Below are 26,900 nucleotides of genomic sequence, written 5' to 3'. Positions count from 1 at the left end.
CTCTCTAACAATGTGTTTTACATGATTTCATCATCATGCGCACAGTTGTGGTTTAGCAACGCCCCTTTGGTGACGTTGCAAAAATACTGAAACGCTATTGGGCGATTTCCGTGACGTAATCACCGGTATTTAAGTAAACAGCCTCCCATCCACTTCCTTCCCTTCAACCCCGGCTGTCAGTGCTGTGTGAGTGCGCGTGTGCTCTGAGCTCGCTCGGCACACGTTCTAAAAAAAAAAAAAAATACAAAAAAAATTTAAAAATATTTTTTTAAAAAAGCCAAAAAATCGTTCTTTTCTTTTTATTTTGTTGTTTTTTTTGTGTGTTTTTCTTTTCGCAACAAGTCAGTGAAGCGGGAGCCAGAACGCTCGCGGACCGGACGGTAACGTAAACCGGGGAGAAAAGGGCTACAGCTAAACGGGAACGAGCGACCGTTTCATTTTATTTTTCCTTTTTGTCAGTTGAATTCACAAGAAGTAGGCCCAAAGTAACGTTCAGACCGACTTGAATGTCAGTTTGTTTTTTTACGTTGTCATGCTCGAAAGCCCGTACGTTTTAACCCCAAACACTTCCAACTGACGAGCCAACGGTCGTGTTTTTCCCCCGCCCCTCCCCTCCCCTCCCCTGGACCGACGCGACCGTTTGAACCTTCCGCAACTTTTTCTCCCCACCCCACCTCCCCCTTCTTCTCTTCCGTTAAGACCAACTCCAGCGCCGTCCCCATCCCACGGCTGACAGACGATGAACCCCAGCGCCCCCAGTTACCCCATGGCCTCCCTGTACGTCGGGGACCTGCACTCGGACGTCACCGAGGCCATGCTGTACGAGAAATTCAGCCCGGCCGGAGCCATCCTGTCGATCCGGGTCTGCAGGGACATGATCACCCGCCGTTCCCTCGGATACGCCTATGTCAACTTCCAGCAGCCAGCGGACGGTGAGTACCTCCTTTAAACCCCCCCTCCCAGCTGAACACGTGAAGTTAGATTTAAATTGAGCTCCATGTAGGGGGGATTTTTCCGGGGATCCTTCCTGAGCAGGGGCGTAGCTAAGAAATGTCCGTCCTCACTTCAGCCACTGCAGCCAACTGAAGAGACTTTATCGGCTCTCTGCTCAGACAACACCCCCACAACCCCCCTCCTATTTTGATTGCTAATCAGCTGGCATTCATCTATATTAGATAGGGGAGAAAAAATGTGCTTTAAAAAAAGCCCTTTGCCTTGCGGGGAGCAGATATCTCCTCTTTACTTTACATTTTCTGCATAGCATTGATAAGAACTGGGCTTGCCTCTGCCCTTTCGCTCTCTCGGGTGTGTTTCCACACCGAGCTGGTAAAGTTTGTGTGCTAATGCTCTGTTGTAGTGCAAGCAAAGCATGCATCATGTAGGAAAAAGTAGTAGTTAGTCTTATTTTGTGTCTTCCCCAAATGAAGCGAACTGTCCGAGGAAACGTTTAAAGCGGACCAAACACGGATTTGGGTAAAAGCCGGTTAAGGAGGGTTTGAGCCCCCGGCCTTCAGCTACTTTTGGGGCCGATTTAATTTTTTATATTTTTTTTGCAGTAATCGATGCTTACAAAGAAGCTCCCGAGGTTTCTACTCACACGGGGGCCAATTCAGTTCGGTTCAATTCAAGTCTGAGCAGCATGTTGGCGACAGTAGAAAGGAAAGACTCTTCTTTTAAACAGAAAGACACCTTCAGCAGAACCAGAACCGGGCTCGGGACGGGCGTCCGTCTGCTTCGACCAGTTGAAGGTTTGAGAGGACAGGAAAGAGACACAGACAGACGGAGACTGGCTCGTCCAGGTGTCGTTTCTGGGAAAAGGAAGACAGAAAAACACATTTTAACGATATAAATAATTACAAATACAAAGAGAGCAGAGAGAGTAACGACAGCAGTCTGAGCCTCCAGCAGCAGAACTAAAGGATAACTCAGGAAACCCAACCCTAACTATAGGATTTATCTAAAAGGAAAGTTTTAACCCTTGTTTTAAAAGCGAACAGAAACTGTAGGTTGGTTCCTGATATCTGAAAGCTAAACCAGAGCTGCTCTCAGTCTGAAGCACAGAAACAAATACAAACCGAACCTCTAAAACTATCAGAAACTGTGCTCTGTTGGACTTTAACATTGATCACAAGTCGACCTGAATTGTCTGGTTAATTAAACTCCAAAAATGAACCAAATCATTTCAAAGCCTCGTAGTAAACGGAGAGAAAAGATGAAGATTATAAAGCAGTCTGCACTCTTCATCCTGTTGTAAGTCAGAACTACAATGTTTTGGTTTAAAAAAAAAAAAAAAAATCTAAAATCAGGCAGCAGGTCAACATTTTGAGTCTAAGATTTTAATGACAAATATTAGGTTATCATTTAGGATTTACATTAATAAATAGATTTTACTATGTGGACCTGAACTATACAGAATATAACGCTGTTCGCTCTAAAGCAAAGCAACAATAATATCTACAAACTGTTCTGGCTCAGAATTACAGTTATTTAATCAAAACTACAGGTACTTTATTCAGTTTAAAACTGTAAAAATCTGAAACAAACAAAGCAGAAAACATTGAGAAGTTTATTTGTCAACAAATCAAAACTCTTTCCACAGATGGGGGCTTGCAGCTCTTTAGAAAAAAAAAACAAGGTGTTTGGAAGTCATTCGTTCCTTAAAAACAATAAAACAGTTTTGGGTTAAAGTCCTGATCAGCCATTTGCAAAATTCAGCAAATGGTACCATGTGAAGGCCTTTACTGAACATTTTGAAACGTCTGATTGGGTAACGAATATATTGGAACTGAGTGACTATTATCTGTTGTTATTCCTAATTTGATTATATTTGACCTCTGCCTGTGAGGCGGCTGCAGCAGCTCGTTTTGTGGTCCACTTTAACAAGAAAACAAGACCTTTTCCATGCGGAATAGATGCCTCAGCAGCAGCTTCGGTGGCAACAAAGTTTAGTTTAGCTTCTTTTTGTTTATTCTAGAAGATGAGAAGATGCCAAAGCTTCTCGTGAACCTGTGCCGTTGTCATCTCAGCATCGGCGCTCGCTCAGAGTCCCGTCTGAGGTCTTGAACGTGTGAAATAACCCCCCCCCCCCCCCGTGTTTGTCCTCTCAGCCGAGCGGGCCCTGGACACCATGAACTTCGACGTGATCAAAGGGCGGCCCGTACGCATCATGTGGTCGCAGCGTGATCCGTCGCTGAGGAAGAGCGGCGTGGGAAACATCTTCATCAAGAACCTCGACAAGTCCATCGACAACAAGGCGCTTTATGACACCTTCTCTGCTTTCGGCAACATCTTGTCCTGCAAGGTGAGGTCCCGTCTCCACCCGTGACGCCTCCTGCCCCACCGCAGGGGAGGAGACGGCGTGGAGCTTCTGAGTTTCTGTGCAGATGTGACGTGTTACAGTGACAGATCAGAAATTATCAGACTTTCTTTACAAACCCAAACCTTAAAGTCACCGGGTTAGTTTGTAAACACGATTTAAACACCAGGAAGTGTTTGTGAACGCTCTGTAGAACGCCACTCGTAGAATGAACACAGCGTTTCGGTGAGGACTCATAAATGGCAGCTCGTTGTGTTTTTGTGTTTCTGAATAAAGCTTCAAATGTTTTTAATAAACTCAGGTTTAAACGGTTGGTGATTGTGAATGCAGCTCTGTTTTACTTCATCCAACGCTGTGGCTGATAACCTCGAGTTATTTAACAGCAGAAAAGTTGAAAACAACCGAGAGAACGTTTTAGGTTTTATCTCTCTTGAATTTTGCAAACCAGAACCTACATTAGCTCTTTTTCTTTTTTTTTTTTTTTTTTTTTAAACTCGTGCCCAGACCCTGATGTAAGCAGTTCTTTATTCGGCTCCAACAAAGAGCTCGTTTTCTGTCGGGCTCCGGTGCCAAACCAGAACTGGAACTGCTTTGGTAGAAAATTGCCCGTTGTGATTATCTGCCGTTTGCCTCCGACGGCTTCTCCTGCAGTCGTTTGCTGTCCAGGCTCGCTTTAGCTAAGTCTCACGGCACAGAATCTACAATCTGGTTTTATTTAACCAGAGAGGAGTCGAGTAACAGACGAGCCAGGTGTCATCCAGCAAACAGTTAATGAGTGTGTGTGCCTTCAAACCGCATGTCTTCTCTCTCTCAGGTGGTTTGTGACGAGAATGGCTCGAAAGGCTACGGCTTTGTGCATTTTGAGACTCAGGAAGCTGCTGAACGAGCCATTGAAAAAATGAATGGCATGCTGCTCAATGACAGAAAAGTGTAGGTGGAAGTTTTCACTGCTTCTAATCTGATCATGTTCGTACTGACGAGGACTTTACTTTTATGAAACAGTGACTTGGTTCATTCAGAGAAGCACTTAAATGTTATTAGGATTTCTGTGGTTTCTGAACTTATTGTTTGGTTGTTTTTTTTATAGGTTTGTGGGTCGCTTTAAATCTCGCAAAGAGCGCGAGGCTGAGCTGGGCGCCCGGGCCAAGGAGTTCACAAACGTCTACATCAAAAACTTTGGCGACGACATGGACGACGAGAAGCTGAGAGAACTTTTCAGTAAGTACGGTAAGTCGGGGCGTCCGTACGCCGGCCGCTCCCGACTCGCAACGCGCCGCTGTAACGATGTGCCGGCTGTTTTTTAGGAAACGCCCTGAGCATTCGGGTCATGATGGACGAGAACGGGAAGTCCAGAGGCTTCGGCTTTGTCAGCTTTGAAAGACACGAGGACGCCCAAAAAGTAAGACTCGAGTTTAAAAATAAAAAAAGTTTAGTGTTTGTGTGATTCGTAATTCTTGTAGTTGTTTAAAATTCTCTTTTTATTTTTTCAGGCAGTGGACGAAATGAACGGGAAGGAGATGAATGGCAAGCTCGTCTACGTTGGCCGCGCCCAGAAGAAGGTGGAGCGACAGACGGAGCTGAAGCGCAAGTTCGAACAAATGAAACAGGACCGCATGACTCGGTACCAGGTCAGCCCAAACACCATCTATTAAAAAATGTTACCTTTTTATTTTTGAGTTGATTTAAAAACTGCAGCTTCGTCAAATTCGGTGCTCCCTCCTCAGTAGGGTGCACTGGCCAAAATGGCTGCAACAGTGATTCTGTAGTTCATGGGCCTCATTGTTCTGACCTGTGAACTCTGGGGATAAAAATATGCTACAGACAGAAATATTCAAGACCTGAATCTTTTTGTTTTTGTTGGTTTTGGCCGTTTTAAAACGAGCTCAAGCGTCATGTAGTCTGTTTGTTTGAAGGGCGTCAACTTGTATGTGAAGAACCTCGATGATGGGATCGATGATGAGCGCCTGAGGAAGGAGTTTGCTCCGTTTGGTACCATAACCAGCGCCAAGGTGAGGCGTCCATTTTGAGTTCTTTGTAATGAAGAGGAAAGAAGGTAAGGATGGCTGTTAACTGATTGTTTTTTGTTTTTTTTTCTAGGTGATGATGGAAGGTGGGCGCAGCAAAGGCTTTGGTTTTGTCTGCTTCTCGTCCCCAGAGGAGGCCACGAAGGCGGTCACAGAAATGAACGGGCGCATCGTGGCCACCAAGCCGCTCTACGTGGCCCTGGCCCAGAGAAAGGAGGAGCGCCAAGCCCACCTGACCAACCAGTACATGCAGCGCATGGCCAGCGTGCGCGCGGTGCCAAACCCCGTCATCAATCCGTACCAGCCCGCCCCGCCCTCTGGCTACTTCATGGCAGCGATACCTCAGGCTCAGAACCGGGCCGCTTACTACCCAGCCGCGGGCCAGATGGCTCAGCTGCGCCCGAGCCCACGCTGGACTACGCAAGGCGTCCGGCCCCAACGTAAGCGTTTCTTTGGGACGCTGCTGTAAAAAGTGCAACCTTTTCCTTCGGGGGGGGATAAGTGCATTAAAGTGTCCCGTTTTCGTGTCCCAGACTTTCAGAACATGACGGGCTCCATGCGTCCCTCAGCACCTCGTCCTCAGACCTTCAGTAACATGCGTCCCGCCTCCCAGGTCCCCCGCATGATGTCCACCCAGCGTCTCGGTCAGTTTTCTGAAACGCACGGCAAGTACCAATCTGAAGAGCTGTCTGGGGTTGTGTTCATTTTGATGTTTTCTTCCCTCGGCTCTCCTTGCAGCCACTCAGACTGTGGCTCCCCGAGCGGCCGCCACGGCCGGCGCTCCGGTGCGCGGAGTACCTCAGTACAAGTACGCAGCAGGAGTCCGTAACTCCCAGCAGCACATCAGCGCCCAGCCACAAATCTCCCTACAGCAGGTAGGAACACTTATTTTCTCTTGTGCCTGAACCGCTGCTTCCTTCATCGTTGTGTCTTCAGCTTATTGTCCCCCCTCCTCAGCCTGCAGTCCACGTTCAGGGACAGGAGCCTCTGACCGCCTCCATGCTGGCCGCTGCTCCAGCGCAGGAACAGAAGCAGATGCTGGGTAGGAATCCCTCTGGCTGTGATTTCACGACTTGCGCGGCCGTCCGAGGCGTCCCGTTTGAAACCCTCTCTATCCGTCTCGCAGGCGAGCGTCTGTTTCCGCTGATCCAGAACATGCATCCCAGCCTGGCAGGCAAGATCACCGGCATGCTGCTGGAGATTGACAACTCGGAGCTGCTCCACATGCTGGAGTCCCCGGAGTCCCTCCGCTCAAAGGTCACTAAAGTTTCTTAACTGACCGCTTTCCTTGAATAATTCTCTGACGGGTGCACCGTGTTTTCTCCTTTAAAAAGGAGCACACATATGAGCTGTGTACGGAGTGTTAGTGAGGTTCAGATATGAGAGGAAACGAAGCGCTTGATGTTGATATTAATGAAGACAACTGTCCAGGTGGACGAGGCGGTGGCTGTCCTGCAGGCCCATCAGGCCAAAGAGGCTGTCCAGAAAACTGTGACCAGTGTCCCAAGTGTCTGAACCCAAGGTACGACTTCAGACGGGGGCTTTTGTTTGAATAATAGCAGCGTAGATATCTGTATAAAGTCTAGAAGAGTCTTAACACCCCTGATTTGTAATGTTCTTCTTTGTTTTTGTTTTGTTTTTTTCCCCACAGGAATGGGGAACCTTGAGATAAGCTTCGACGCTAGAAAAATGGCTTGGAAAAAAAAACTTAAAAGAGAAAAAAAACACAAAACAAAGTAAAAAGAAGTCAAATAATAATTAAAAAAAGAGAAAACAGTCGGAATAAGTTTCCAACCAGGCTTGAAATGAACAGAAAACAGCCGGTCTGGTTTGAGTTAAAGAGAAAACACAAAAAAAGAGGAAAAAAATTGCATTAAATTAAAAACAATCAGTTTGAGGAGTTTTAGAGGAGAAGTCTGTGACTAAATAGAATTAAAGCATTCCTTTCTGCTATTTTATCCCTTTTAAAATGTTTGAATGTTTGAGCTCCTGAGGCCTGTTATTGTTTCCTTAACCTTTACTTGCTTGAATAAATGTTACAAAAACAAAGAATCACGTTATTAGACTTTTTTTTATATTTTTATTGAAGAACAATAAAACATCGTTTTATTTTATTTTTTTCACAAAATGGCACCAAAGTCGTATTTCTGTTTGTATTGTAGCTAAATAGTGATATTAGCGAGCACAGAAACCCGTCGGTCCAGCTTCCCTGAGCTGAGATCAGCTCCTAAACATGAGCAGGAACGCTGACTTCCTGTGGCGGGATGGATTTGATCGCCGGCTGCTCTATTTGTGGGTGGCGCCGGCCTGCTCAGCCACTTTCTGCCAGAAGTCCCCGACCTTTTCCCGGATGCCGTCCATCACGTTGTGGAAGTTTTTCTCGGCCTCGCTGAAAAGCTCCTTCACCTGCTCTGGGACCTTCAGCTCGCCTTGCTGGCGCTCCAGGATGGACCTGTGGAGAACAGGGATGTGTACAGATTAAAAACGCTGCACCTGTTTTTGGTTCGTGTCCCTCACCCTGTCCTCGCCTGGAGGCATCTTCAGGTCGTACAGTGTTTCATATTTCAGACGTTACATGAGTGTGAAATACTAAACCTGTGTCTCTCAGCTGTTCTCCTTCTCAGGGGTCGTCCTCCAGCTATCTGCCCTCTGTCCTCACTCCAACTACCTCCATGTCCTCTCTAACTGCATCCACATGTCTCCCTGTCTCTTTCCTGACAGCATCCTTCTGTCCCTCCTCTGCACGTGTCCAAACCGTCTCAGTCTGTCCTCTCTAACTCTTGCTGTACCTCTGATGACCTCCTTCCTGATCCTGTCCATCCTCGTCCCCCCCAAGGAGAACCTCAACATCTTCAGCTCTGCCACTTCCTGTTTCGTCTCCTGTCTTTTTGTCTCCTAACCGTCCAACACAGCTGCTCTTACTGCTGTCTGTTTGCTGCCATCCTTTTGTCACAGATCACTCCTGAACCTTCTCTCCATCCTGCCTGGACTCCTCTTCACCACCCTCCCCTGTCGATCCGAAGTACCTGAAGTCCTGCACCTCTGTGACCTCTGACCTTCCTGAAGTCCTGCACCTCTGTGACCTCTGACCTCCCTGTCGCCTCACCTGCCTCCCTCTCATTCACACACAGGTACTCTCGTCTTGTCCTCTGGATAATCTGGTCATTTTTGAAGCGATTATCTGTCAGAAAGTCAGCGCCTCATCAGCCGTAGAGTAAAGATGGCGAAAAGGGCAGACGTCTTCATCCAGGCTAGGCTAACAGTTAACCGAGGCCCCATTTTCTTCTAAAACGACTCCTTTTCAAAAACACCATACTTGATGCGAAAGAACGCTGTATGTTGTTTCTGAAAACGGGTTTTATGTATCCAAAATAATAAATCCAGATTAAATGGAGCCTTGTTAGCGTAGCCTGGACGAAGACGTCTGCCCTGTCCTCCGTCCTCCGCACTCTAAGGCTGCTGAGGTCAACTTTAACAACTATTTGAGGTAAAGCTGCCATTTATTTGTATTATCTTTGTGAAGTGATGGACGGTGAAGCGAGGCGGTTACGCACCGAGCCTGAGCCGGCAGGTTGTGGTTCTTAATCCTCTCCGACATGTCCTGATTCACTCGGGCCTTCATGTTGTTAAAGTACTGGTTCAGATTGATCAGCTTGTCCTGTTCGTTCGGTATGAAGTGTCCTGTAGCTTTAAAGGAAACACATAAAGTGGTGTCAGGTCACTTTCCCCTCTTATGTAATTTACGAACATTCCTGATTCTGAACGCACCGTGAGCCACGGTAAGCACGACAACAGCTGCGATGAAGATGAGTTTCATGGTTGCTGATTGGACGAGACCTAAAAAGATAAAAAACAAAACAAAAAACCCCCCCACAATTTACTCTTAAACAGTCCTTGAGAAAAACAAACCTCTTCATCCTACTCTCCTAGTTTCTTTCTGGAGTTATTTCTCTAAAACTGTCTGACTTCCTGTTTTGTGATCATTAAATGCAGATGTTAACTTTTATCATTTCTAATAAGTGGAACTCCTGGTAAATCTCTGAACCATTTAACACACAAAAAAAGATTTTCTTCATGTTTAAATGAGACAGATTTGTCCATTTGAAGCTGCTGATTCTTACATGTTTAAGTGATTTAAAGTTTTTCATTAAAACACAAAAGTATGAACCCCAAACTAAACACATAACCATCCTGCTCGTGTTATATGTACTCTAATTGAATTTTTTAATGGTTTTTCCTCTAGAAGTTCATCTATTTTACATCTTTTTTTGAGTCAAATTCACCTCAGGTCCAGCATTACGGAGCATTTCTATAATAAAAACAGGTTAAAATCTTTCCTCACCGTGGGAGACGCTGCCTAATTAAAAGTCAAAGTGACTCCAGGAGGAGATGAGGCTCACCTGATGGTTCTGCTGGGAGATCCGGACCAGACGATGCTGGGAGGCAGGACTCCCCGGCTCTCTTATAGTCCTCGCTCGAGTCCGATTGGACCAGATTTGAAAAAAACAAAACAAAAAACAAACAAACAGATCAGATCATCTGAACGTTCCTGCTGGGCGGGGTAATCACAGTGCTGACCCGAACACTGCCTAAACCTCGAGTCCAGCAGCGGCCATCTTATCACGCAGATTAACTCGGACGCCTTATCGCCGACGAGGGCGCCGGCGGGGAGACATCTGGGTCGTGCTGCGGGTCTGATAGCTGATAAGTGACAGAATATCTTGTTTTATTTTGTGATTTGTTGTCGCGCTGACACTGAACAAAGTTTAACAAGATTGGAGGAGATTTCTTCGAGCGACGTCATTTCACCTCCTGGAAATGTCCAAACAGAAAACCTTATTTATTAGACTCCGTTTAAATAGGAAGTAAAGCCGTAAAATATTGTTTATAAATATATATGTGTGTGTGTGTACAGTCAAAACCAGAAGTTTACATACATACATCTATATAAAAAAAAACATACATTATTTTCACCCTGTCTGGTGTGAAATCAGACTAAACTTTTCCTGTTTTATGACTTTCTTCAAAGTCAAACATTTAAATACACTAAGATTACTTTGTCTTTAAACAGTTTGGGACATTTGATGTCATGTCTTTGGAAGCTTCTGATAGGTTACTGTATTTTCCGCACTACAGGGCGCACTGGACTATAAGACGCGCTATTTTTGAATTTTTGTCATATATAAGGCGCATTAAGCGAAACGAAACAGCTGCCTGTCTTTTTGGGGAACACTGCACCGACATGAGCGTCAAGTATAAACGCTTCCACCGCTCGCCGCTTACAGACCTAAGCGTGTCTTTGTCCACAGAGAACGTGAGCTGAAAGGCCACTCTGCCACGAAGAAGACATTACTTCAAAAGAAACATAAAAACCGAATGCACACAGGGACAAAGACCTTCATGTTTGGACACACGTCCTGAGGTCCGATGAAACTCAAATTGAACTGTTTGTCCATAATGACCATCGTTACGTTTGGAGGAAAAAGGGGAGAAGCTGCCTGAGAACATAAAGGATTTTAAGTCTCTTTTAAAAACGTATCTTTTTACACAGACGTATAATTGTGACTGTGGAACACGGGGGTGGCAACATCATGCTGTGGGGTTGTTTTGCTGCAGGAGGGACTGGTGAACAAGGAACATGATGTGGAAATCCTGAAGCAACATCTCGAGACGACAGACTCGGGTGCAGATGCATTTTCAGATGGACAATGAGCCGAGGCTTTCTGCCAAACTGGTTCCAAAACGGCCGAAGGACAACAAAGTCCGTGTTTTGGAAACGACCACCAAAAAGCCCCGACCTCAATCCTGCCAAAGATTTATGAGCAAAGCTGAAAAGGAGCGTGGGAGCAAGGCGGCCTACAAACATGGCTCCAGACACCAGTTCTTCAGGAGGAACTGTTGGGAGAAGCTTGTGGAAGGAAACCCAGAACATTTGATCCAAGTCATACAGTTTGAGGGCAATGATACCAAACTAATGAAGTGTTTTTAAACGTTTGACTCTGAAGAAAGTCATAAAAACTGCCTTAAACACATTCTGTCTCTCATTATTATGGCATTCAGCAAACAGAAATAATTCTGAAAATCCTTACTGACCTAAAACAGGAAAAGTTTATTCTGATTTCACTTTAAAAAAATGTATTTTTATATAGTGTATGCAAACTTCTGGTTTTGACTGTGTGTGTGTGTGTGTGTGTGTATTAAAAGCCCAATTTCCTAGTTTCAACATCTGACATGTTTACTACGCTCCACTGTGATTAAAGTGAGAGTTTGAGATCTGCCGATCCTTGCTCTCTGTTATAATTTGACGTCTCACCCAGCGTCCCAACTGTCTTAAAGGCTGGCGTCCTGCTGGAGCTGGACGCCAAGAAGCAGCTGAAAGGTCTTCGAGCAGCTCTGATGGAGGCGGTGTGTGCTCATAGTCAACCAGCGGGGCGTTACGGCTGGTCCTCTGTCCTGCAGGTTTTTAGATGTTTTCTCTGCTTTGAAACGCCTGATCTGAAAGCCTGAGTGATTACCGGGCTCCTCCAGGACCAGGACTGGACGCCGCTGCTGTAAAGCGATTACTTCTCAGCTGAGATTCACCAAAAAAAAAGAAAACGTCCACCTCAGACATGTGAAAAGCAACACGAGCTGCTTTAACACGCAAACATCCTGTCCTCCTTACTCATCGGCGGGTGACGCTCCAGCCGAAGTTTCAAGGATTTGATTTCGCTTCAACCCAAACCAGATGTGGGGGAACCAAAAGAAAAGAAAAGAGCGTGTTTTCAGCTCGACATTATGCTTCGTGTCTGCTCACCACCAGGCCTGACTCTGTCGGTGGAAACAGAAAAAAGGGAGGAGGAGGTTGGGATGTTTACGCTGTGAGGAGCTGCAGAAACAGAAGGCTCTCCGGAGCCGTAATTCAAGGCATGTGAGGCGGCCTCGACCCGATGACGGCGCAGAAGTGTTTCCAGCAGGAAGGGCCGAGGAGGAACCGTGTTGTGACTGAACAGGAACACATAATCTGCCTTTCAAACGGTGTCAGCGATAGGAAGCGGAGCGACGGGCCTTGACCGTCCTGTTTGAACGTACAGATCTCTGCCCTGCTCAGAAATCTGATCCAAGAGATTATAGAAGTTTATCAGAAGAAAACAGAACACGAGCCGTTTTGTCCTGAAATTAGCTTCTCATTCAACTGAAAATGACACATACTTTATTTTTTTATTCAATGACAATAACAAGAAGTAATGCTTCTTTTATCAAAGTGAAACCATAATGTCATAAAGATAAACTAAAAGTTAAAATCCATCGTTCAGATGCCTTTAAAGCTGTTTTTAAAAGTTTTGTTGTGGTCTTTTAATGTTTGAGGGGGTTTAGCAGGCCAGTACACCACCCCAGTACAGTATATATGTACATTTGTGTACAAGTACACACAATGAAATTAATGACTCAGTTAGGACTGTTTATTCAATGTTTTTGTGACGTCTGTAGTTCTCCACGTCCTGCTTCGTTCGGTTTTAAATTCGTAGGAAGATTTGAGTTGGAGGTAAACTAAAAGGTTTTCTTCAAATGTTTACGCACTGTTTCTCCCCCCCTCTCCTTAAGGGAAGCACAGAAGGAGGTCTCATTTCCTCCTCGAGTCTTTGTTTTGTCAGAGTAGGTGGTCCGGCAGCTGAGTTGCACCCAGCTGCTTCAGACTTTTATTATATTAAAACCCTTTTTTCTTTCTTTTCTTCTGTCTTTTATCAAGTAAGTTGTGTTCCTCCAGTTCCAGCTTTAATCACGTGTTTCAGGCTGCAGAGCAGGAGGAGCAGAGCTGCAGGAGGCTCAGATTTCTCCTGACTTTTCTCTGCTGCCTTCATGTCCCACAGAAAACGTGGGAAACCCCACAACAGCACAGATCTAGGTCACACTTCAACTCCTGCTGAGACAAATGTTTATTTATATATATATATATATGCATTTTATCATCTTTAAATGCTTTGAGCCAAACAAACTTAGTAAAATAACACTTTATTGCAGATTACAAATTAAACAACAAAAACATAGAATGTCAAAACAAACAACAACAAACAAAAGATCCAGTTTTAGTTGAGCCCAACTATAAAGTTATTTTGTTATTAGTTGGTACAAACAAGTGTACAACACAAATACTTAGCAAAATGCAGCTCTTTTACCTTTTTAAAGCTTTATTTTTGTAAACTGAACTCTTGGACTGCATCAGTTCTCTTGTTTATATAAAATAAAAAACCTTTTTAAAGTTAGAGTAAATAATGTGACTCAGGTCATGAAACTGTAAAACAACAAGTCAGAACTGTTAACTTTTCTTTAAGGGAAGTAAAAAAAAACAGGCTGTGTATTTTCCACAGAAACTCAGTTATATGAAGGTATACAGTCATAATTATAATTTATTATTTCACAATTTGGACTCAGCTGCTTATATTTCGGAGATACTGTCTCAGAATTATGACTTAGCATCACATAATTATTATATAGTATATTTTTAAATCATATTTTGAGATGTGAAGTCATAATTACAAGACACTAAATACATAATGATGGCATAATTATGAGATACTGAGTCATATAAATAATGCTAAGTCATACGTTTGAGATATTTAGTCATAAATAGGAGATACTAAGTCATAAATAAAAGATGCTAACTCAATTATGAGGTAGTAAGTCATAAGATATTATCATATTTTGAGGTATCTTCATATATTGATGACTTAGTAAGTCATAAGTGTGAGACTTAACTCTCAATTGTGATTTACAGAATATTTAATCAAAGTGGCAGAAATGGGCTTCCATACCGTCAGGCTGAAGGAGGAGAATTACAAAAAAGAACTAAAGTAGACAATCAAAACATTGATACACACTGAGATTAATTTTAGTTACAAAATAAACAAAATCACTACCAACAAAACAAAAACTATTTCCGACAACTAAAACAAAGTAACTCTTATTAAATGACAAAAACACGAACACAAATCCCTTTATTTGCCTCAGAAGTGGGGAAACAAATCAGGAGAAGCGCTGGACGCAGCAAAAACAAACACGGTTGCGTTTCCTGAGCTGAAACAGGCGCGTCCGAGCAGTCCCTGAAGGCACCGCCGACCTGACCCAGGGAGGATGTTCGGCCGCTGCGGCGCGTGGAGCTCCAACCGCCCCGAACTACTTCTCCTTCCAGCGGCGAGCGTCGACATTCGGCCCGCGCTTCGACCCAGCAGCCGGTAAACCCCGCTTTTTTTTCGGCCTCGACAGTCTCCCGCCTCGAACCGGACAACCCGCAGACGTTACGTCGGGACAATGGAATCCAACGTTATCCCGGACAGCGTCCGCCCTCAGAGGCTGCAGCCGGGGATAGGGTTCGGCTCCGGGCCGACGGGGACCCTCCGCTCCTCCCTCAGGCCCGGGGTAACGGTCCCCATCGCGCCGCTGCTGTCCTCGCCGGCCTCGCTGTCCGCCTCGTCCGGGCCTCCTCCTCCGCCGCCGCCGCTGCAGCTCCACAGCCTGTACGGCGGGGCGGGAGCGGGGCTCGGGCCGGGGCTGGGGCTCGGGCCGGGGGCCAGCGGCCACTGCAACCCGAGGAACCCGGCGGTGCTGAAGGAGGCGGTGGAGGCTGTGGTCCGCAGCTTCGCCAAACACACGCAGGGATACGGCAGAGGTGAGGCTGTCTGAGAGGGAATCTGGGAAAAGGTTGGGAAAAGCTGGGGAGAGGAGTTTGGACTTAAAGCTGCGCCATTTGTTCAAAGCCACAAAAAACCCAACACATTCCTGTAATATAGTTCTGCACTGGGTCCACCAGGAAGGTGTTGTTGTCCACCAGGAAGGTGTTGTTGTCCACCAGGAAGGTGGTGTTGTCCACCAGGAAGGTGGTGTTGTCCACCAGGAAGGTGGTGTTGTCCACCAGGAAGGTGTTTTTTCCTGATGTTTTTATTGCCAACACTCTGTTACAGGATCAGCAGCTCACACTGACATTCCTCAGATAGGAAACTAATTGAACAACCATTACTGACTCTGTGTGTGAGAGAGGATTTGGACCAGATTAGGTCAATGAGTCTGATGATGATGATAAAGAGATGAAGATCCAGACTGGAACCAGAGCTCAGTTTATTCCCTTTTGGCTGAATGTTATTTGGACAAAAAAAAATTGACATAAAATGACAAGAAACACGTTTTTTGGGAAACATCTTGTTATAAATTCCCATTTAAATACTTACACTTTAACTAGTTAAACACAAGCTTCTATGATAATACCTATTTAATTTAAGTGATTCCTCAGCCTGTTACGAGTTGGGGACAGATAATAAAAGGATTTATTGTTTCTAAAAGATCGTCCCTGACAGTCCCGTCCCTCCTTGAACCTGTTTATTCTTCCTGATGCCTTCGAAGTCGATTGTAGCAGCACGCTTCCCTCACATCTGTGTTGAAATGTGGCTGTTTTTGATATTTTCTTTGTCACTTCATGGCAGCACCGGTGTCACATACAGAACACCATGTTATCGTTCTGCGCTGACCTGGTTTGGTTCATGTTTGAGGGAAACTCTGAGGAGTAAAACGTCTGACTTTGAATGAACGCAGACCCTCCTGAAGGTGTCGGTTTCGGCTGTCTGTTGTCTCTTGTCTTGGACGGTAATCCCCGACTTATTCCATAAAGTTGGGGTCCACGCTCAGTGGGGGGGACACGAACCATCTGTTGCAGGAGTTTATCTTTTTATCTTCCTCTTTACGGGTTCTTCCTGTTAAATCCAAGGCTTCATGTTTGGACACAGGGGGCCGGACGCCTTTCCCGGTGGTGGTGCTGGATGAGCAGCAGTCTATAAACATCTCCAAAGCACATAAAGTTTATTTTATGGCTGACTAACAACAAAATGAGAGCCTGCGCCGGCTGTTTTAGTGTCCCTCAGAGGGAATGGATTGTGGATCAGGGGTGGAGGGTGGAGGAGGATTTATGCTTCAGATGTTGCGGTGCTCTTTGGATTTTTTTTTAGTTTTCCGTTCGATCGGGCTGCGACTCTGAAACATGCTCGAAATACTGAGCTGGGAAATACGGCAGCCAAAAATCCCCCCCCTCCTCTCCACTTTGAAACCTCCCCGCAGATCCAAACCCAAGTAATCATCTCTGACTCGGTGTCAGGTTTTTACTGCGCTCCCCCCCTCTTTTTTTTTTGTTTCCACATGTAACTTTGTCACAAAGGAATTTAAAGTCCCGGCGCTGTGTGGGGTGGGAGGTTTCTGCTTAAAGTGGTAGCTCAGATCTTTTAAAGCGGGGCACTGCAGAAAGGTTGTGAACCGTTATTGTCTTACCTGCTCTGGATAGCGCTCCGAACGGCCTCGGCTTGGAGAAATCTGACCGTCTTTAAAGGACAGGCCCAGCTGTCGGAGACGCGAACGGGAAGCGAGCGAATCGGGTTTGAAAACATCGTGAAGCGTGACGAGGCGTCTCTGCTGCCCCTCAGTGAACGTGGTGGAGGCCCTGCAGGAGTTCTGGCAGATGAAGCTGACCAGAGGGGCCGACCTGCGGAACGGCGCCCTGGTCGTCTACGAAATGGTGCCGTCCAACAGCCCGCCGTACGTTTGCTACGTGAGCCTTCCAGGCGGCAGCTGTTTTGGAAGCTTCCAGGTAAGTTATTATCACAAGAACGCCGTCTTAAGACTTTTTAAGCCCTGCACTGATCGTGTGACGTCGTCTTCCCTGTTTGGCAGTTTTGCCCGACGAAGGCGGAAGCTCGGCGCAGCGCGGCCAAGATCGCTCTGATGAACTCCGTTTTTAACGAACATCCCTCGCGCCGGATTACGGACGACTTTATTGAGAAGAGCGTGAGCGAGGCCCTGGCCTCCTTCAATGTAAGCTACACCAAACAGAGCTGTCGGAAGGGTTTAGAGCTGAACTGTGCATGTATGTTTAGTCAAACACATCCACCCAACACTGCAGGGACCCGTTCTTCTGACCTAAAACTGAAATAACCTGTTTTTTTCCGTAGTGGGTGATTTGTGTCGCGGCCAGCCGAGAACGCCACTACATTAGACTTTCTTTTAAATTTAGAAACAGTTAGAACTGCTGCTGGTAAAAGGTCCTGTTGTTTTGAAGCCGCAGTAACGAAGGTTGGAGCGCTGCTTCTCTTTGAAGTGATCCGAACCCGAGTTCTGATAGTAATTCCCACATTGGAGCTCATGGATCCAAATCTGAGGAAGATTTTTATCTTTCGGGAAGCCAAAACCTGAAACTCCTGTGGTATTTTCTGGACATCAGACTTCCGAGGTGGTCACGGAAAACACCCGAGTGTTTTTTTCAGAATTCGGTATTTAAATAAATAGTCTAATTTCTTTTTCTCTAATTTTACACTAAGCCTTTGTTATCCTTTTCTTTCGGCTGATGTTGGCTTCAAAACACTTCAGTTCAGCTTTAAGCTGTTCTCCTGCTGTTGCGTACCGCAGAAACGGACCTCTGCCGCAGCGCTGAGCTGTTTGACCGGATAATGTTGTTGTTGTTGTTGCTCGCAGGGAAACCGGGAAGAAGCCGACAATCCGAACACCGGGATCGGGGCGTTCCGCTTCATGCTCGAGTCCAACAAAGGAAAGTCCATGCTGGAGTTCCAGGTGTGAAAACCTCAACGAAAAGTTGATTTTATTACATCTGTAAGATTATTAGCAAGGCCTAAACCCGGACGTTGTGCGAACATTTCCCATTCTTGCAGTGCAGATGTGTTTGAGCTCCTCCGGCGGGGCTTCTTACAGGAAGTTGTAACGCTCAGTTGGTGAATTTTGAACTTTCTAAAGTGACTCTTCTTCTCGCTGGTTTTGTTTTCGAACCGCAGGAGCTGATGACCGTGTTCCAGCTGCTGCACTGGAACGGCAGCCTGAAAGCCATGAGAGAGCGGCAGTGTTCCCGACAGGTACCGTCTCACACATGGCTTCAATTATACAAGTGCAGGGTTGGCTTTCACAGCCGTCACGCAGAATGAAATTATATGTTGGGCCTTTGTTTAAAGGGACAAAGAGCTGTCCCAGGTACGTTTTTACTCCTCACTCTGAGTGGCAGCGGTGTTAGTGGAGAGCCAGAAACAGGAAAATTCAGATTTTCGGCGCACATCGACAGAGAGGAATTAAAGACAATCAGCCTTAAGGCTAACTTTAGGGAAATGTGAACTTGAAACAAGGGTTCACTGACTCTGCTCTGTGCCCGAACTCCCAGGAGGTGCTCGCCCACTACTCCCACCGGGCCCTGGACGACGACATGCGCACGCAGATGGCGGCCGACTGGGTGAACCGCGAGCAGAGCGTGGCGGGCACTATCACCCAGGAGGTGGCCTCGACGGAGCGCGAACTGGAGGACGCCCGGCTGGCGGGCCGCGAGCTGCGCTTCTACAAAGAGAAGAAGGACATCCTAATGCTGGCCGTGGGTCAGCTGAGCGCAGCCAATGCCGCCACCCTGCCGTCGCACTGAAGCGCGGCGGCGCTCCGGAGGACTCCTGGTCACAGTGAGGGTCACCTGTCTGTTTAAAAACCCAATCAGGCAACAGTAAGAAAAAAACAAACACTTGCCTCTTAGTGCCTAATCAGCTTCTTTTTTTAACCGCCTGTAAACGCGCCGCCTGCCTCGGGTTTTTACATATATCTCCACTGTCTCGACACTTGGAAACATTAGCTGTTGATCGGTGAATGTACAGGTCACAGGTTTGAAGTCGAACTCAAATCAGACTTCTGTGTTTCTTTGGTTGCGATGCTAAAAGTGCCAGCTTTAAAATACAAGGGCGAATATTTCCGAGCCCTAAGCAGAGCAGAGACGCACGCCGCCCCAGACGGAATAACCTAAGATGGCTCTGACCTCACAGGAAGCTTACGTAATCACTTTAAGGGTACTTTTTCAGTAAAATGTCAGCAGACGACTGATGACTCTGACCGCAGCTCAGGTGTTATAAAAAAATGTTGTCTTTGTTTATTCTTGTTTGTGAAGGTTTTTAGGTTTTGCTGTGCGATTTGTGATTATGACACTAGCCGAATGTATTATTATTATTATTATTATTATTATTATTTTATATTTTGTGAGGTAAATGACCTACAGAGCAACTGTTACACTTTTGTGATCTTGATTGTGTTTGTTGTGAGCTTCAGCAAAGATGAGTTTAAAAAGTCTGAGTTTATTATGACTAAAATGTAGACAGATTAATTGAAAATGAAGGAAAGGAGTTTCAGAGCTGATCAACATTTTGTTTATTGTTAGAAGCAGAAAGCCTTTCTGGGCGCCATTATTATGATCTGCAGATCGCACTTATTCCCCAATATTTATATTGCATACTGTTAAAAGTTAAAGTCCTCATACGTTTCTGTTTTTAAAACGCATTTTAACACATTCTAAACTTGAAGGGATTGTAACGAGAAGCCTTTTGAAGGCTGCGTGTGCAGGAAACAGGGCGACCGCGGCTTTAATCCGAGGGAAACTATGGGCAGAAGCTCGGAAGGTTAAACAGCACGAGGGCTCGTTTCTCTGCGGCCGAATGCTGAATTATCAACAGCTGAAGCTTATTACACAAGAGTTTAGGAGATGGCAAATAAAAAAACAAAAAAAGAAAAACACAAGAAGAAAGGACTGAGTATTATTAAAGACAGAGCAGCTTTTATTATTCTGTTGCTATTGCTTTCCTCTAAGATGGTAGTGCCTTTCTTTGTAAAACTAACAAATATAGTTTCATTTAAAGGATTATTTAAAGCGCAGAGGCTTTTTTGTACATACTAAATTACAGTTTTGCTATCTTAATGGAGTAATTAGGGGAAATATGCTTAAAGAAGTCAGTAAGAACAGTTAGCCAGCAGTCTGTTAGCTTAGTTTATTTTAGCTTAGCTTAGCTTAATTTACCTAAGGTTAGTTTAAGGTAGCTTAGCTTAGCTTAATTTAGCTTAGCTTAGTTTAATGGAGCTTAGCTTAATTTACCTAAGGTTAGTTTAATGTAGCTTAGCTTAGCTTAATTTAGCTTAGCTTAGTTTAATGGAGCTTAGCTTAATTTACCTAAGCTTGGTTTAATGTATCTTAGCTTAGCTTAATTTAGCTTAGCTTAGTTTAATGGAGCTTAGCTTAGTTTAGCTTAGTTTAATGAAGCTTAGCACAAACTTTGGAAAGAAACAATTAGCCTAATATCTTATTGGTTTAAAGGCAGAACAAAAAGGATAAGTTATCCGTTTGAGGTTTTTCTTCAGTTTGTTAAGCAGCTGTTCTGAACGAAGAAGTAATTCTGCTAGCTTCTTGCTAATTCCATTAGCATCTCGATACTGTTATCATTACACTCATTCATGCCAAAAATGTCCAATTATTCCTTTTTATATGCGACGTTGGATTACGAAGAATTTGTTCAAATGTTTGTTAACACGAGGTATCAGTTTAGTCATTGGCGTGAAATACGCGTTGAAGACAAAATCGATTTTTTGGTCAGTTTCTTTAGAATCCATTAAACAAAATCGTAACTTTTAACCAGTGATCGCCCAGTGCTGTCAGTTATAAATTCCCTTTTTTTCTTTTAATATATATATTTTTGATTGGTTTTCTTTTTACTTAAATGTTTACCAGCATTTGAAGCACAGATGTTCTTAGGAGCCAACAGAAATAAAGACGTAACGAAGGACTGAAAGCTGCTTCAGGAAGGGAACCTGGAGCTTTTGAATTGTTTTTTGTTTTTATTTTCTTTAAATAAAAAGGCTCACTAAGTGTTATTGTTCCTGCAAGCCATTAATCGCAGCCCTTTCATACAGATGCCCTTAATTTTTTTTTATTATCGATCAAAGCTTTTCTTACCATTACCTTTTGCTGATCGTTTTTATAAGATCTTTGACAGTTTTGTTTTGCCTTCGATGCATGATGTGTTAAGTTTTGCTTTTTTATGTTTCATATTATAAACAGTATTGTTTTTTAAAAAATAAAGGTTTCTTGGGGCCCTAATTGTATGTATTTTCTATAAACATTTTTTATTCCATGTTTATACTTTTGGTAGATTTATATGTTTGTGTAATAAACCAGTTATTAAAACAGTTGTGGTTTTTGCTGTTTCTTCACTACATAACTTTGCTTTTAAACTTTTCAAAATTCTGTTATATCCTTAATTTAAACACTTCTTAGTCATGTTTAGAACAAGTTTATGTTACTTAAAGCTGTTCTTTTTAGTGGATTATTCTTCACAGATTTTAATCACTCTAAATATCTTTATTACTTTCTTAGTTGTTTTTCCCCTCAGTGCCATATAGGTTTTTAAATCTCCATTTTTTTTTTGTTTATGTATTTTTGTTCTCTATTTCTTATAAACAAGTTTTCGAGACGTCTATATATTAAAATCTAAAAATAACTTCCTTTTTTTTACTTTTTATCGTCTTTCATTTGATTTCTACTAAAGAAACTACAGAAAAACTGTAGCTTCCTACAGTATATTAGTTTATGTGATGCTTTTATACATATAGGAGTAAAGCCCGGTACTCTACTGTCTTTTAATTAAATGTAATAATTTATTTTGTTAGGTTTTATTTTATTTTATTGAGTGTAGTTTTATTTTGTAGGGATTCACCGGAAGGGGCGGAGCTCCGCTGCACAACGCTACCCCTGCGTTGGTCATTCAACATGGCAGCGGGACCAATTTCAGAAAGAAACCAAGGTGATTTCACCGTTTAAATGTCTTTTCCGTGACATTGTCTCAGTTACTTACACATTTATGAAAAGATTACATTTTAAAATGATAATTTGTTTTATTTTTAGCCACGTTAATGACGTATTTAGTCAATATATTGTGGTAAAATAGCGACTGAAACGCGTGGAGCGTTCCAGCTGCGTTAGCTTAGCTTGTAGCTCATTTAGTCGTCTTCTGTTTATTTTGGGTCGTATGTTACATTAAACGGTGCTTTATGGTTGTTTTAGCCTATATTTTGGAGGCAGGGATACAAACAAATCAAAAACAGAACCATTATTTAACACCTAAAGTTAACATTGAAAGCTGGAAACAGCGTCGATGTAGCAGATTAGCTGATTAAACAGCTTATTTTATAATCAAGTAATAACACTGCACATAATAAGATAATTGGACAACTAAACTTCATGTTATCACAACTAATTACCTGTTTTAGAAACTGAAAGGTAATTCAATAGACCTTGGCTATAAAAGATTGTTTTAATGCGACAATTAAAAAAAGAATGATTAGTTTAGAAAATAGTTTTTGCGTAATTCATGTAGGTTGTTTATCATTTGCTTAAATTATTAGGCATTGTAATTAAACTTTAATTCTTTGTAACGTTTTGGATGTGTAACTAAACAAATAAGTAGATTGCTGACTGTGATTAATTAAAGAAAAACTGAATGTGTTGATGCAAATGTTGATAGATAAAAAAACTAAACAGGTTACCATATTTTAAATATATGCATGTTTACATTAGAGTTTAGGTGAGACAATGTGAAGCTTTTAGTGTTGAGGCTAAAGATGTAAAGTCATAAATTATTCACTGTAATTTGATTGTATGTAGATTTTGTTCCTTATGCAGCTCATTCCTTTGTTTTCAGATGCCACGGTGTACGTCGGGGGCTTGGATGAGAAGGTGTCCGAGCCGTTACTGTGGGAGCTTTTTCTGCAGGCTGGTCCTGTGGTCAACACACACATGCCCAAAGACCGGGTCACGGGCCAGCATCAAGGTGAATAGCAACAACCCGTTTGTTGCTCAGAATACAGGCTCTGAAAGAAGTTCGCACAGTTTTTATATCGCTTTAAATAACAAATCAAGCTCTTCTCTTGGCTCAGGTTATGGCTTTGTGGAGTTCCTCAGCGAAGAAGATGCCGATTATGCCATTAAAATCATGAATATGATCAAGCTTTATGGCAAACCAATTCGGGTCAATAAGGCCTCGGCGCACAACAAAAACCTGGACGTCGGTGCCAATATCTTTATTGGAAACCTGGACCCGGAGATTGACGAGAAGCTGCTCTACGACACGTTCAGTGCTTTCGGCGTCATCCTCCAGACGCCGAAGATCATGCGAGACCCCGACACGGGCAACTCCAAGGGTTACGCGTTCATCAATTTTGCCAGCTTCGACGCGTCGGACGCAGCCATCGAGGCCATGAACGGCCAGTACCTGTGCAACCGGCCCATCACGGTGTCGTACGCCTTCAAGAAAGATTCGAAAGGAGAGCGCCACGGCTCGGCGGCAGAGCGACTGCTGGCTGCGCAGAACCCTCTCTCGCAAGCAGACAGACCACATCAGCTGTTTGCAGATGCTCCGCCGCCACCGTCCGCACCAACACCGGTTCTGACCACACTAGGAGCAGCCATGCCTATTCCAGGTATGACTGGAAACCAGTTGTTGTACCAAACAGTTATTTAAATCCTGGGATGTTCTTTTAATCTTTATTTATTGCGTTAATTTGAACCTTTCCAGAGCGTGTTTTGCTAAACTTTTTCTATCAATAATAAGAAGTCAGTAGATTACAATCGGCTCAACAAAAACACGCTCTCAAACTCTGAGATTTGGTGATTGAGTACCACCCAGCCTTGACTTTACTCCTTACTGTACGTGTTTGTTTTCCGTGCAGGTTTACCGCCTCCTGGTGCGTTTCCTCCCGTCCCTCCACCGGGAGCCATGCCTCCAGCAATGCCCCCTTCGATGGGCATGCCTCCAGCAGGAGGGGCAGTTCCACCGGCTTCTGCTGGAGGACCTCCACCTGTACCGCCACATTTCCCCCCAGCCAATATGCCTCCAGGTAAGATTTGGAGCTTTGAACGAGGCCCGCAGCTGTCTATTATTTTTTAATAATCAGTTATTCTACCCTGGACCCAAAAAGGAAGCTGGTTCAAGAGGAGAAGGGCTTGATATGTGAAGGCCCTGCTTCCCATTTTAGTTGAGGGTTTATAAATAGAACAAAACCTATTCTCGCTCTTGGCAGTGCCAGCTAGGACTCATGATAAAAATTTACACACAAACACGTGTTCACATCTGTAGCGATCAGCAGCCATAATTTCCTGTTTTGAGTTTTTTGAATATTTGCCTCGTCGCTGAATGTTTTTGTCCAAGATTAAATAAAATAATAACCGAACCGACTCTGTTTGTGCCCCACAGGTATACCTCAGATGCCCATGCCACCTCCTGCTCCTCCTGGCATGGTGCCACCGCCTCCCGCTCCTCCAGGCTCGGCCCAGCGGGCGCCGCTGCCTCACAACATGCCCCCACCGCCGCCGATGGGCATGCCTCCCAGATCGCCGTTTGGACCCCCCATGGGTGAGCGCTGCGGCACCTGTTCAGTTCTTTGTGGCAGAATCAAAAGACTCTCTGGCTCACGATAAATAAAAAAACAAAAGCTCTAAAAAGCCGAACTGCACATAAAACAATAACTCAGCTGGAAACGTTTTTAAATTAGAATTTTCAGATAAGCTCATAACTTCTAATAATAATTAAAAATGTCCGTTTCAGTGTACAGAGAGCTAGAAGCAGATTGTAAATACCCAATAAATTTCAACTCATAGCCACGTCATAGTTTCTTCTAAGATATTTCTTCAAATTGTGGCCCCCTTTTCTTCCATCCTCAGCCCACCCTGTGCCTCCAGGTATGAGAGGACCTCCTCCCATGCCTCCTCCTGGCTACGGCTCCGCTCCTCCCCGGCCGCCTCCTTTTGGTTTCCAGAGAGCTCCTCCGATGCCACCAAGACCCCCGGGTGTCCCTCCTCGTGTTCCTTGAGAGCATTAATGGCTCCGTAATCCACCTCAGACAGCAGAAACTCGCTTCTGCTTTTTAAAAAAATCCTCCATGTTTAGATTTTCGTATCTTTTGTTATTGTGGAAAGAATTTAACCACCCGTTTTTGGTTTTTGCTCATGTACAGATTAACAGAATTTGGCAAATAAATTTTTTTTTTTAGTACACCTTTTTTAATGTTTCTTCCAGGCTGTTGTCCAAATAGTTGTTATTATCATTTTGTTTTTTAATAACTGCAGACTTCTGTTAGTCAGGTTGTTCCAGAAATGTGCTCCCAGTAATGAGGTTTTGTTTTAAGACAAGGACAAATGAGCTCCATAACCTCGTGGCTTTACTGCTCATCCCTCTTTGACATTTTAATATGTCACAGACAGGAAATGTGTTCCTAACAATAAATTACGGTGCATATTGGTTGGTACATATTGTACAAAAACCCAGTGTGAAGTGATTTATAATTCAGTACCACAGTTTTGTAATAAAGTGATTTTTCCCCCCTTAAAGTTAATATTATGCTGTTACCAGGATTCTGTACTTCTGAACAATGTAGATCATCTTCAAAATGCTTCTAGTTTAAATTTATATCAAGTCTTAAAAGCAGTAATGATCAGGTATAGACGTCCTACTAAAAGGATGAGCTGCACAAAAAGCTTTTTGGGAAAAACAGCAAATCGGTCCTGTTTGCCATCGTGAGTACAGAACGCCTGCAGTAAAACACGGTGGTGGTTCTGTCATGCTGTGGGGCAGCTTCGCCGCCTCTTGCCCTGCGTGGAAAGGCATTAAACTACTGTTTTACCCCTAGACATAAAGGGTGGTTTTAGTTCCTTAGACTGCCAGAGTGAGTTTTATGTGTAAACTGCTGACTCAGCAGTATTTTATAAAAACCTTTTTACTGCTTAGGTGTTGGTTTGAATAACAAATGCAGCTTCTTTACAAAAAACCCAAAGTGTAAACAGGCCAACAGTGATGTCGCCTCAGCGTGACGCTCCATGACGTCCTCCAGCCTCTCAGCCTCTCGTCCCTCAGAGACCCCGTAGATCAGCCTGAATGCACCTTTTTATTTGTTGTTACCAGAGCTGCTGAAAGGACTGGCAGCACCCGATCCTATCACAAATCCCATCAAGACTCTCAGGACAAAAGGAACCGATGAAAGCTGCAGAAAGCAGCTTTGAAGGAGCTTTAAGAATAATGGAAACTAAATGTGGAAACAGCTTTTAGATGCCAACCATAGGCTACATCTACAACAAACATTTGGAAGTACAACAAACACCTGTATGGGTGCAAAGGCAGATTTTGATGAATTATATTAAGTTTAGATAATCTCTCAGTGTCATTTGAAAGGATTATTTCATTGTGACTCCATGCCAAAATGAAATATAATGACAAGCTGAAACTGGCGAGGCAGTAGCTGAGAGTGACATCTCGCGAGATTTTCCAATTTCACACGAGATTTCGCATAATATAGTTTAGTTATGGATTAGACCTCAGTCTTTATTCAGTGAAAGATGATTTTCCTTGAAGACTCTGGCAAGAAAGGCTGGCGGGTGATATGCATTCCTTCAAGGAAATTTATTGTATTTAATCTTTGTCTTCAAAAATGTGACACTGACTCCCACTTTTTTGACTGTTGCACAAATTTCTGTATGAGTACAATGATGTTAATGTTTTTTAAAAAAAACAAAAAAAAAAAAAACAATAAATGGCAGCGCGGGTTCACGCGCCTGATGGCGATGCTCGGTGTGGAGGAAGTGGTTGTCACGGCAACGGGAATCAGGGCGCCTGCGCGCGATTTGTTCTTAAATGGACAACCGTGTGTGTGTGTGTGTTAATGAGCTGCACACACGATGTACATTCAATGAAACCCAG

General features: G+C 44.0%; 3 protein-coding genes and 1 non-coding gene across 5 annotated transcripts; all 4 read left to right on the top strand.

The window, feature by feature from the left end:
- Positions 1–158: 158 nt before the first annotated feature.
- On the top strand, positions 159–7,378 carry LOC108241327 (polyadenylate-binding protein 1A). Of its 2 annotated transcripts, none has more exons than XM_017425391.3 (14): positions 159–932; positions 3,108–3,301; positions 4,131–4,246; positions 4,404–4,534; positions 4,621–4,715; positions 4,807–4,944; positions 5,230–5,325; positions 5,414–5,780; positions 5,874–5,984; positions 6,079–6,215; positions 6,298–6,382; positions 6,467–6,597; positions 6,772–6,862; positions 6,992–7,378. In XM_017425391.3, exons 1-13 carry the CDS (start codon positions 740–742, stop codon positions 6,853–6,855), a joined length of 1,878 nt encoding a protein of 625 aa, XP_017280880.1. In that variant the 5' UTR covers positions 159–739; the 3' UTR covers positions 6,856–6,862; positions 6,992–7,378. The 2 variants fall into 2 exon arrangements, with proteins under 2 accessions (XP_017280880.1, XP_017280870.1); XM_017425381.3 differs by having other exon boundaries at positions 740–932; positions 4,404–4,543.
- On the top strand, positions 5,007–5,143 carry LOC112450857. The gene has a single exon (XR_003039587.1). It is a non-coding gene; the product is annotated as a small nucleolar RNA SNORA5 (small nucleolar RNA).
- Positions 7,379–14,356: 6,978 nt separating the features above from the next.
- On the top strand, positions 14,357–21,343 carry lix1l (limb and CNS expressed 1 like). Its single transcript, XM_017426766.3, has 6 exons — positions 14,357–14,986; positions 16,782–16,945; positions 17,029–17,169; positions 17,827–17,922; positions 18,141–18,218; positions 18,518–21,343. Exons 1-6 carry the CDS (start codon positions 14,629–14,631, stop codon positions 18,767–18,769), a joined length of 1,089 nt encoding a protein of 362 aa, XP_017282255.1. The 5' UTR covers positions 14,357–14,628; the 3' UTR covers positions 18,770–21,343.
- Positions 21,344–21,853: 510 nt separating this feature from the next.
- sf3b4 (splicing factor 3b, subunit 4) lies at positions 21,854–25,542 on the top strand. Its single transcript, XM_017420345.2, has 6 exons — positions 21,854–21,956; positions 22,854–22,982; positions 23,089–23,631; positions 23,881–24,048; positions 24,405–24,563; positions 24,872–25,542. Exons 1-6 carry the CDS (start codon positions 21,923–21,925, stop codon positions 25,018–25,020), a joined length of 1,182 nt encoding a protein of 393 aa, XP_017275834.1. The 5' UTR covers positions 21,854–21,922; the 3' UTR covers positions 25,021–25,542.
- The last annotated feature ends 1,358 nt before the right edge of the window (positions 25,543–26,900 follow it).

This window comes from Kryptolebias marmoratus, linkage group LG5 (assembly GCF_001649575.2).
Source record: "Kryptolebias marmoratus isolate JLee-2015 linkage group LG5, ASM164957v2, whole genome shotgun sequence".
Classification (NCBI taxonomy): domain Eukaryota; kingdom Metazoa; phylum Chordata; class Actinopteri; order Cyprinodontiformes; family Rivulidae; genus Kryptolebias; species Kryptolebias marmoratus.
Note: the sequence above shows the minus strand (reverse complement) of the source record. Positions and strands in the feature narration are given on the sequence as shown.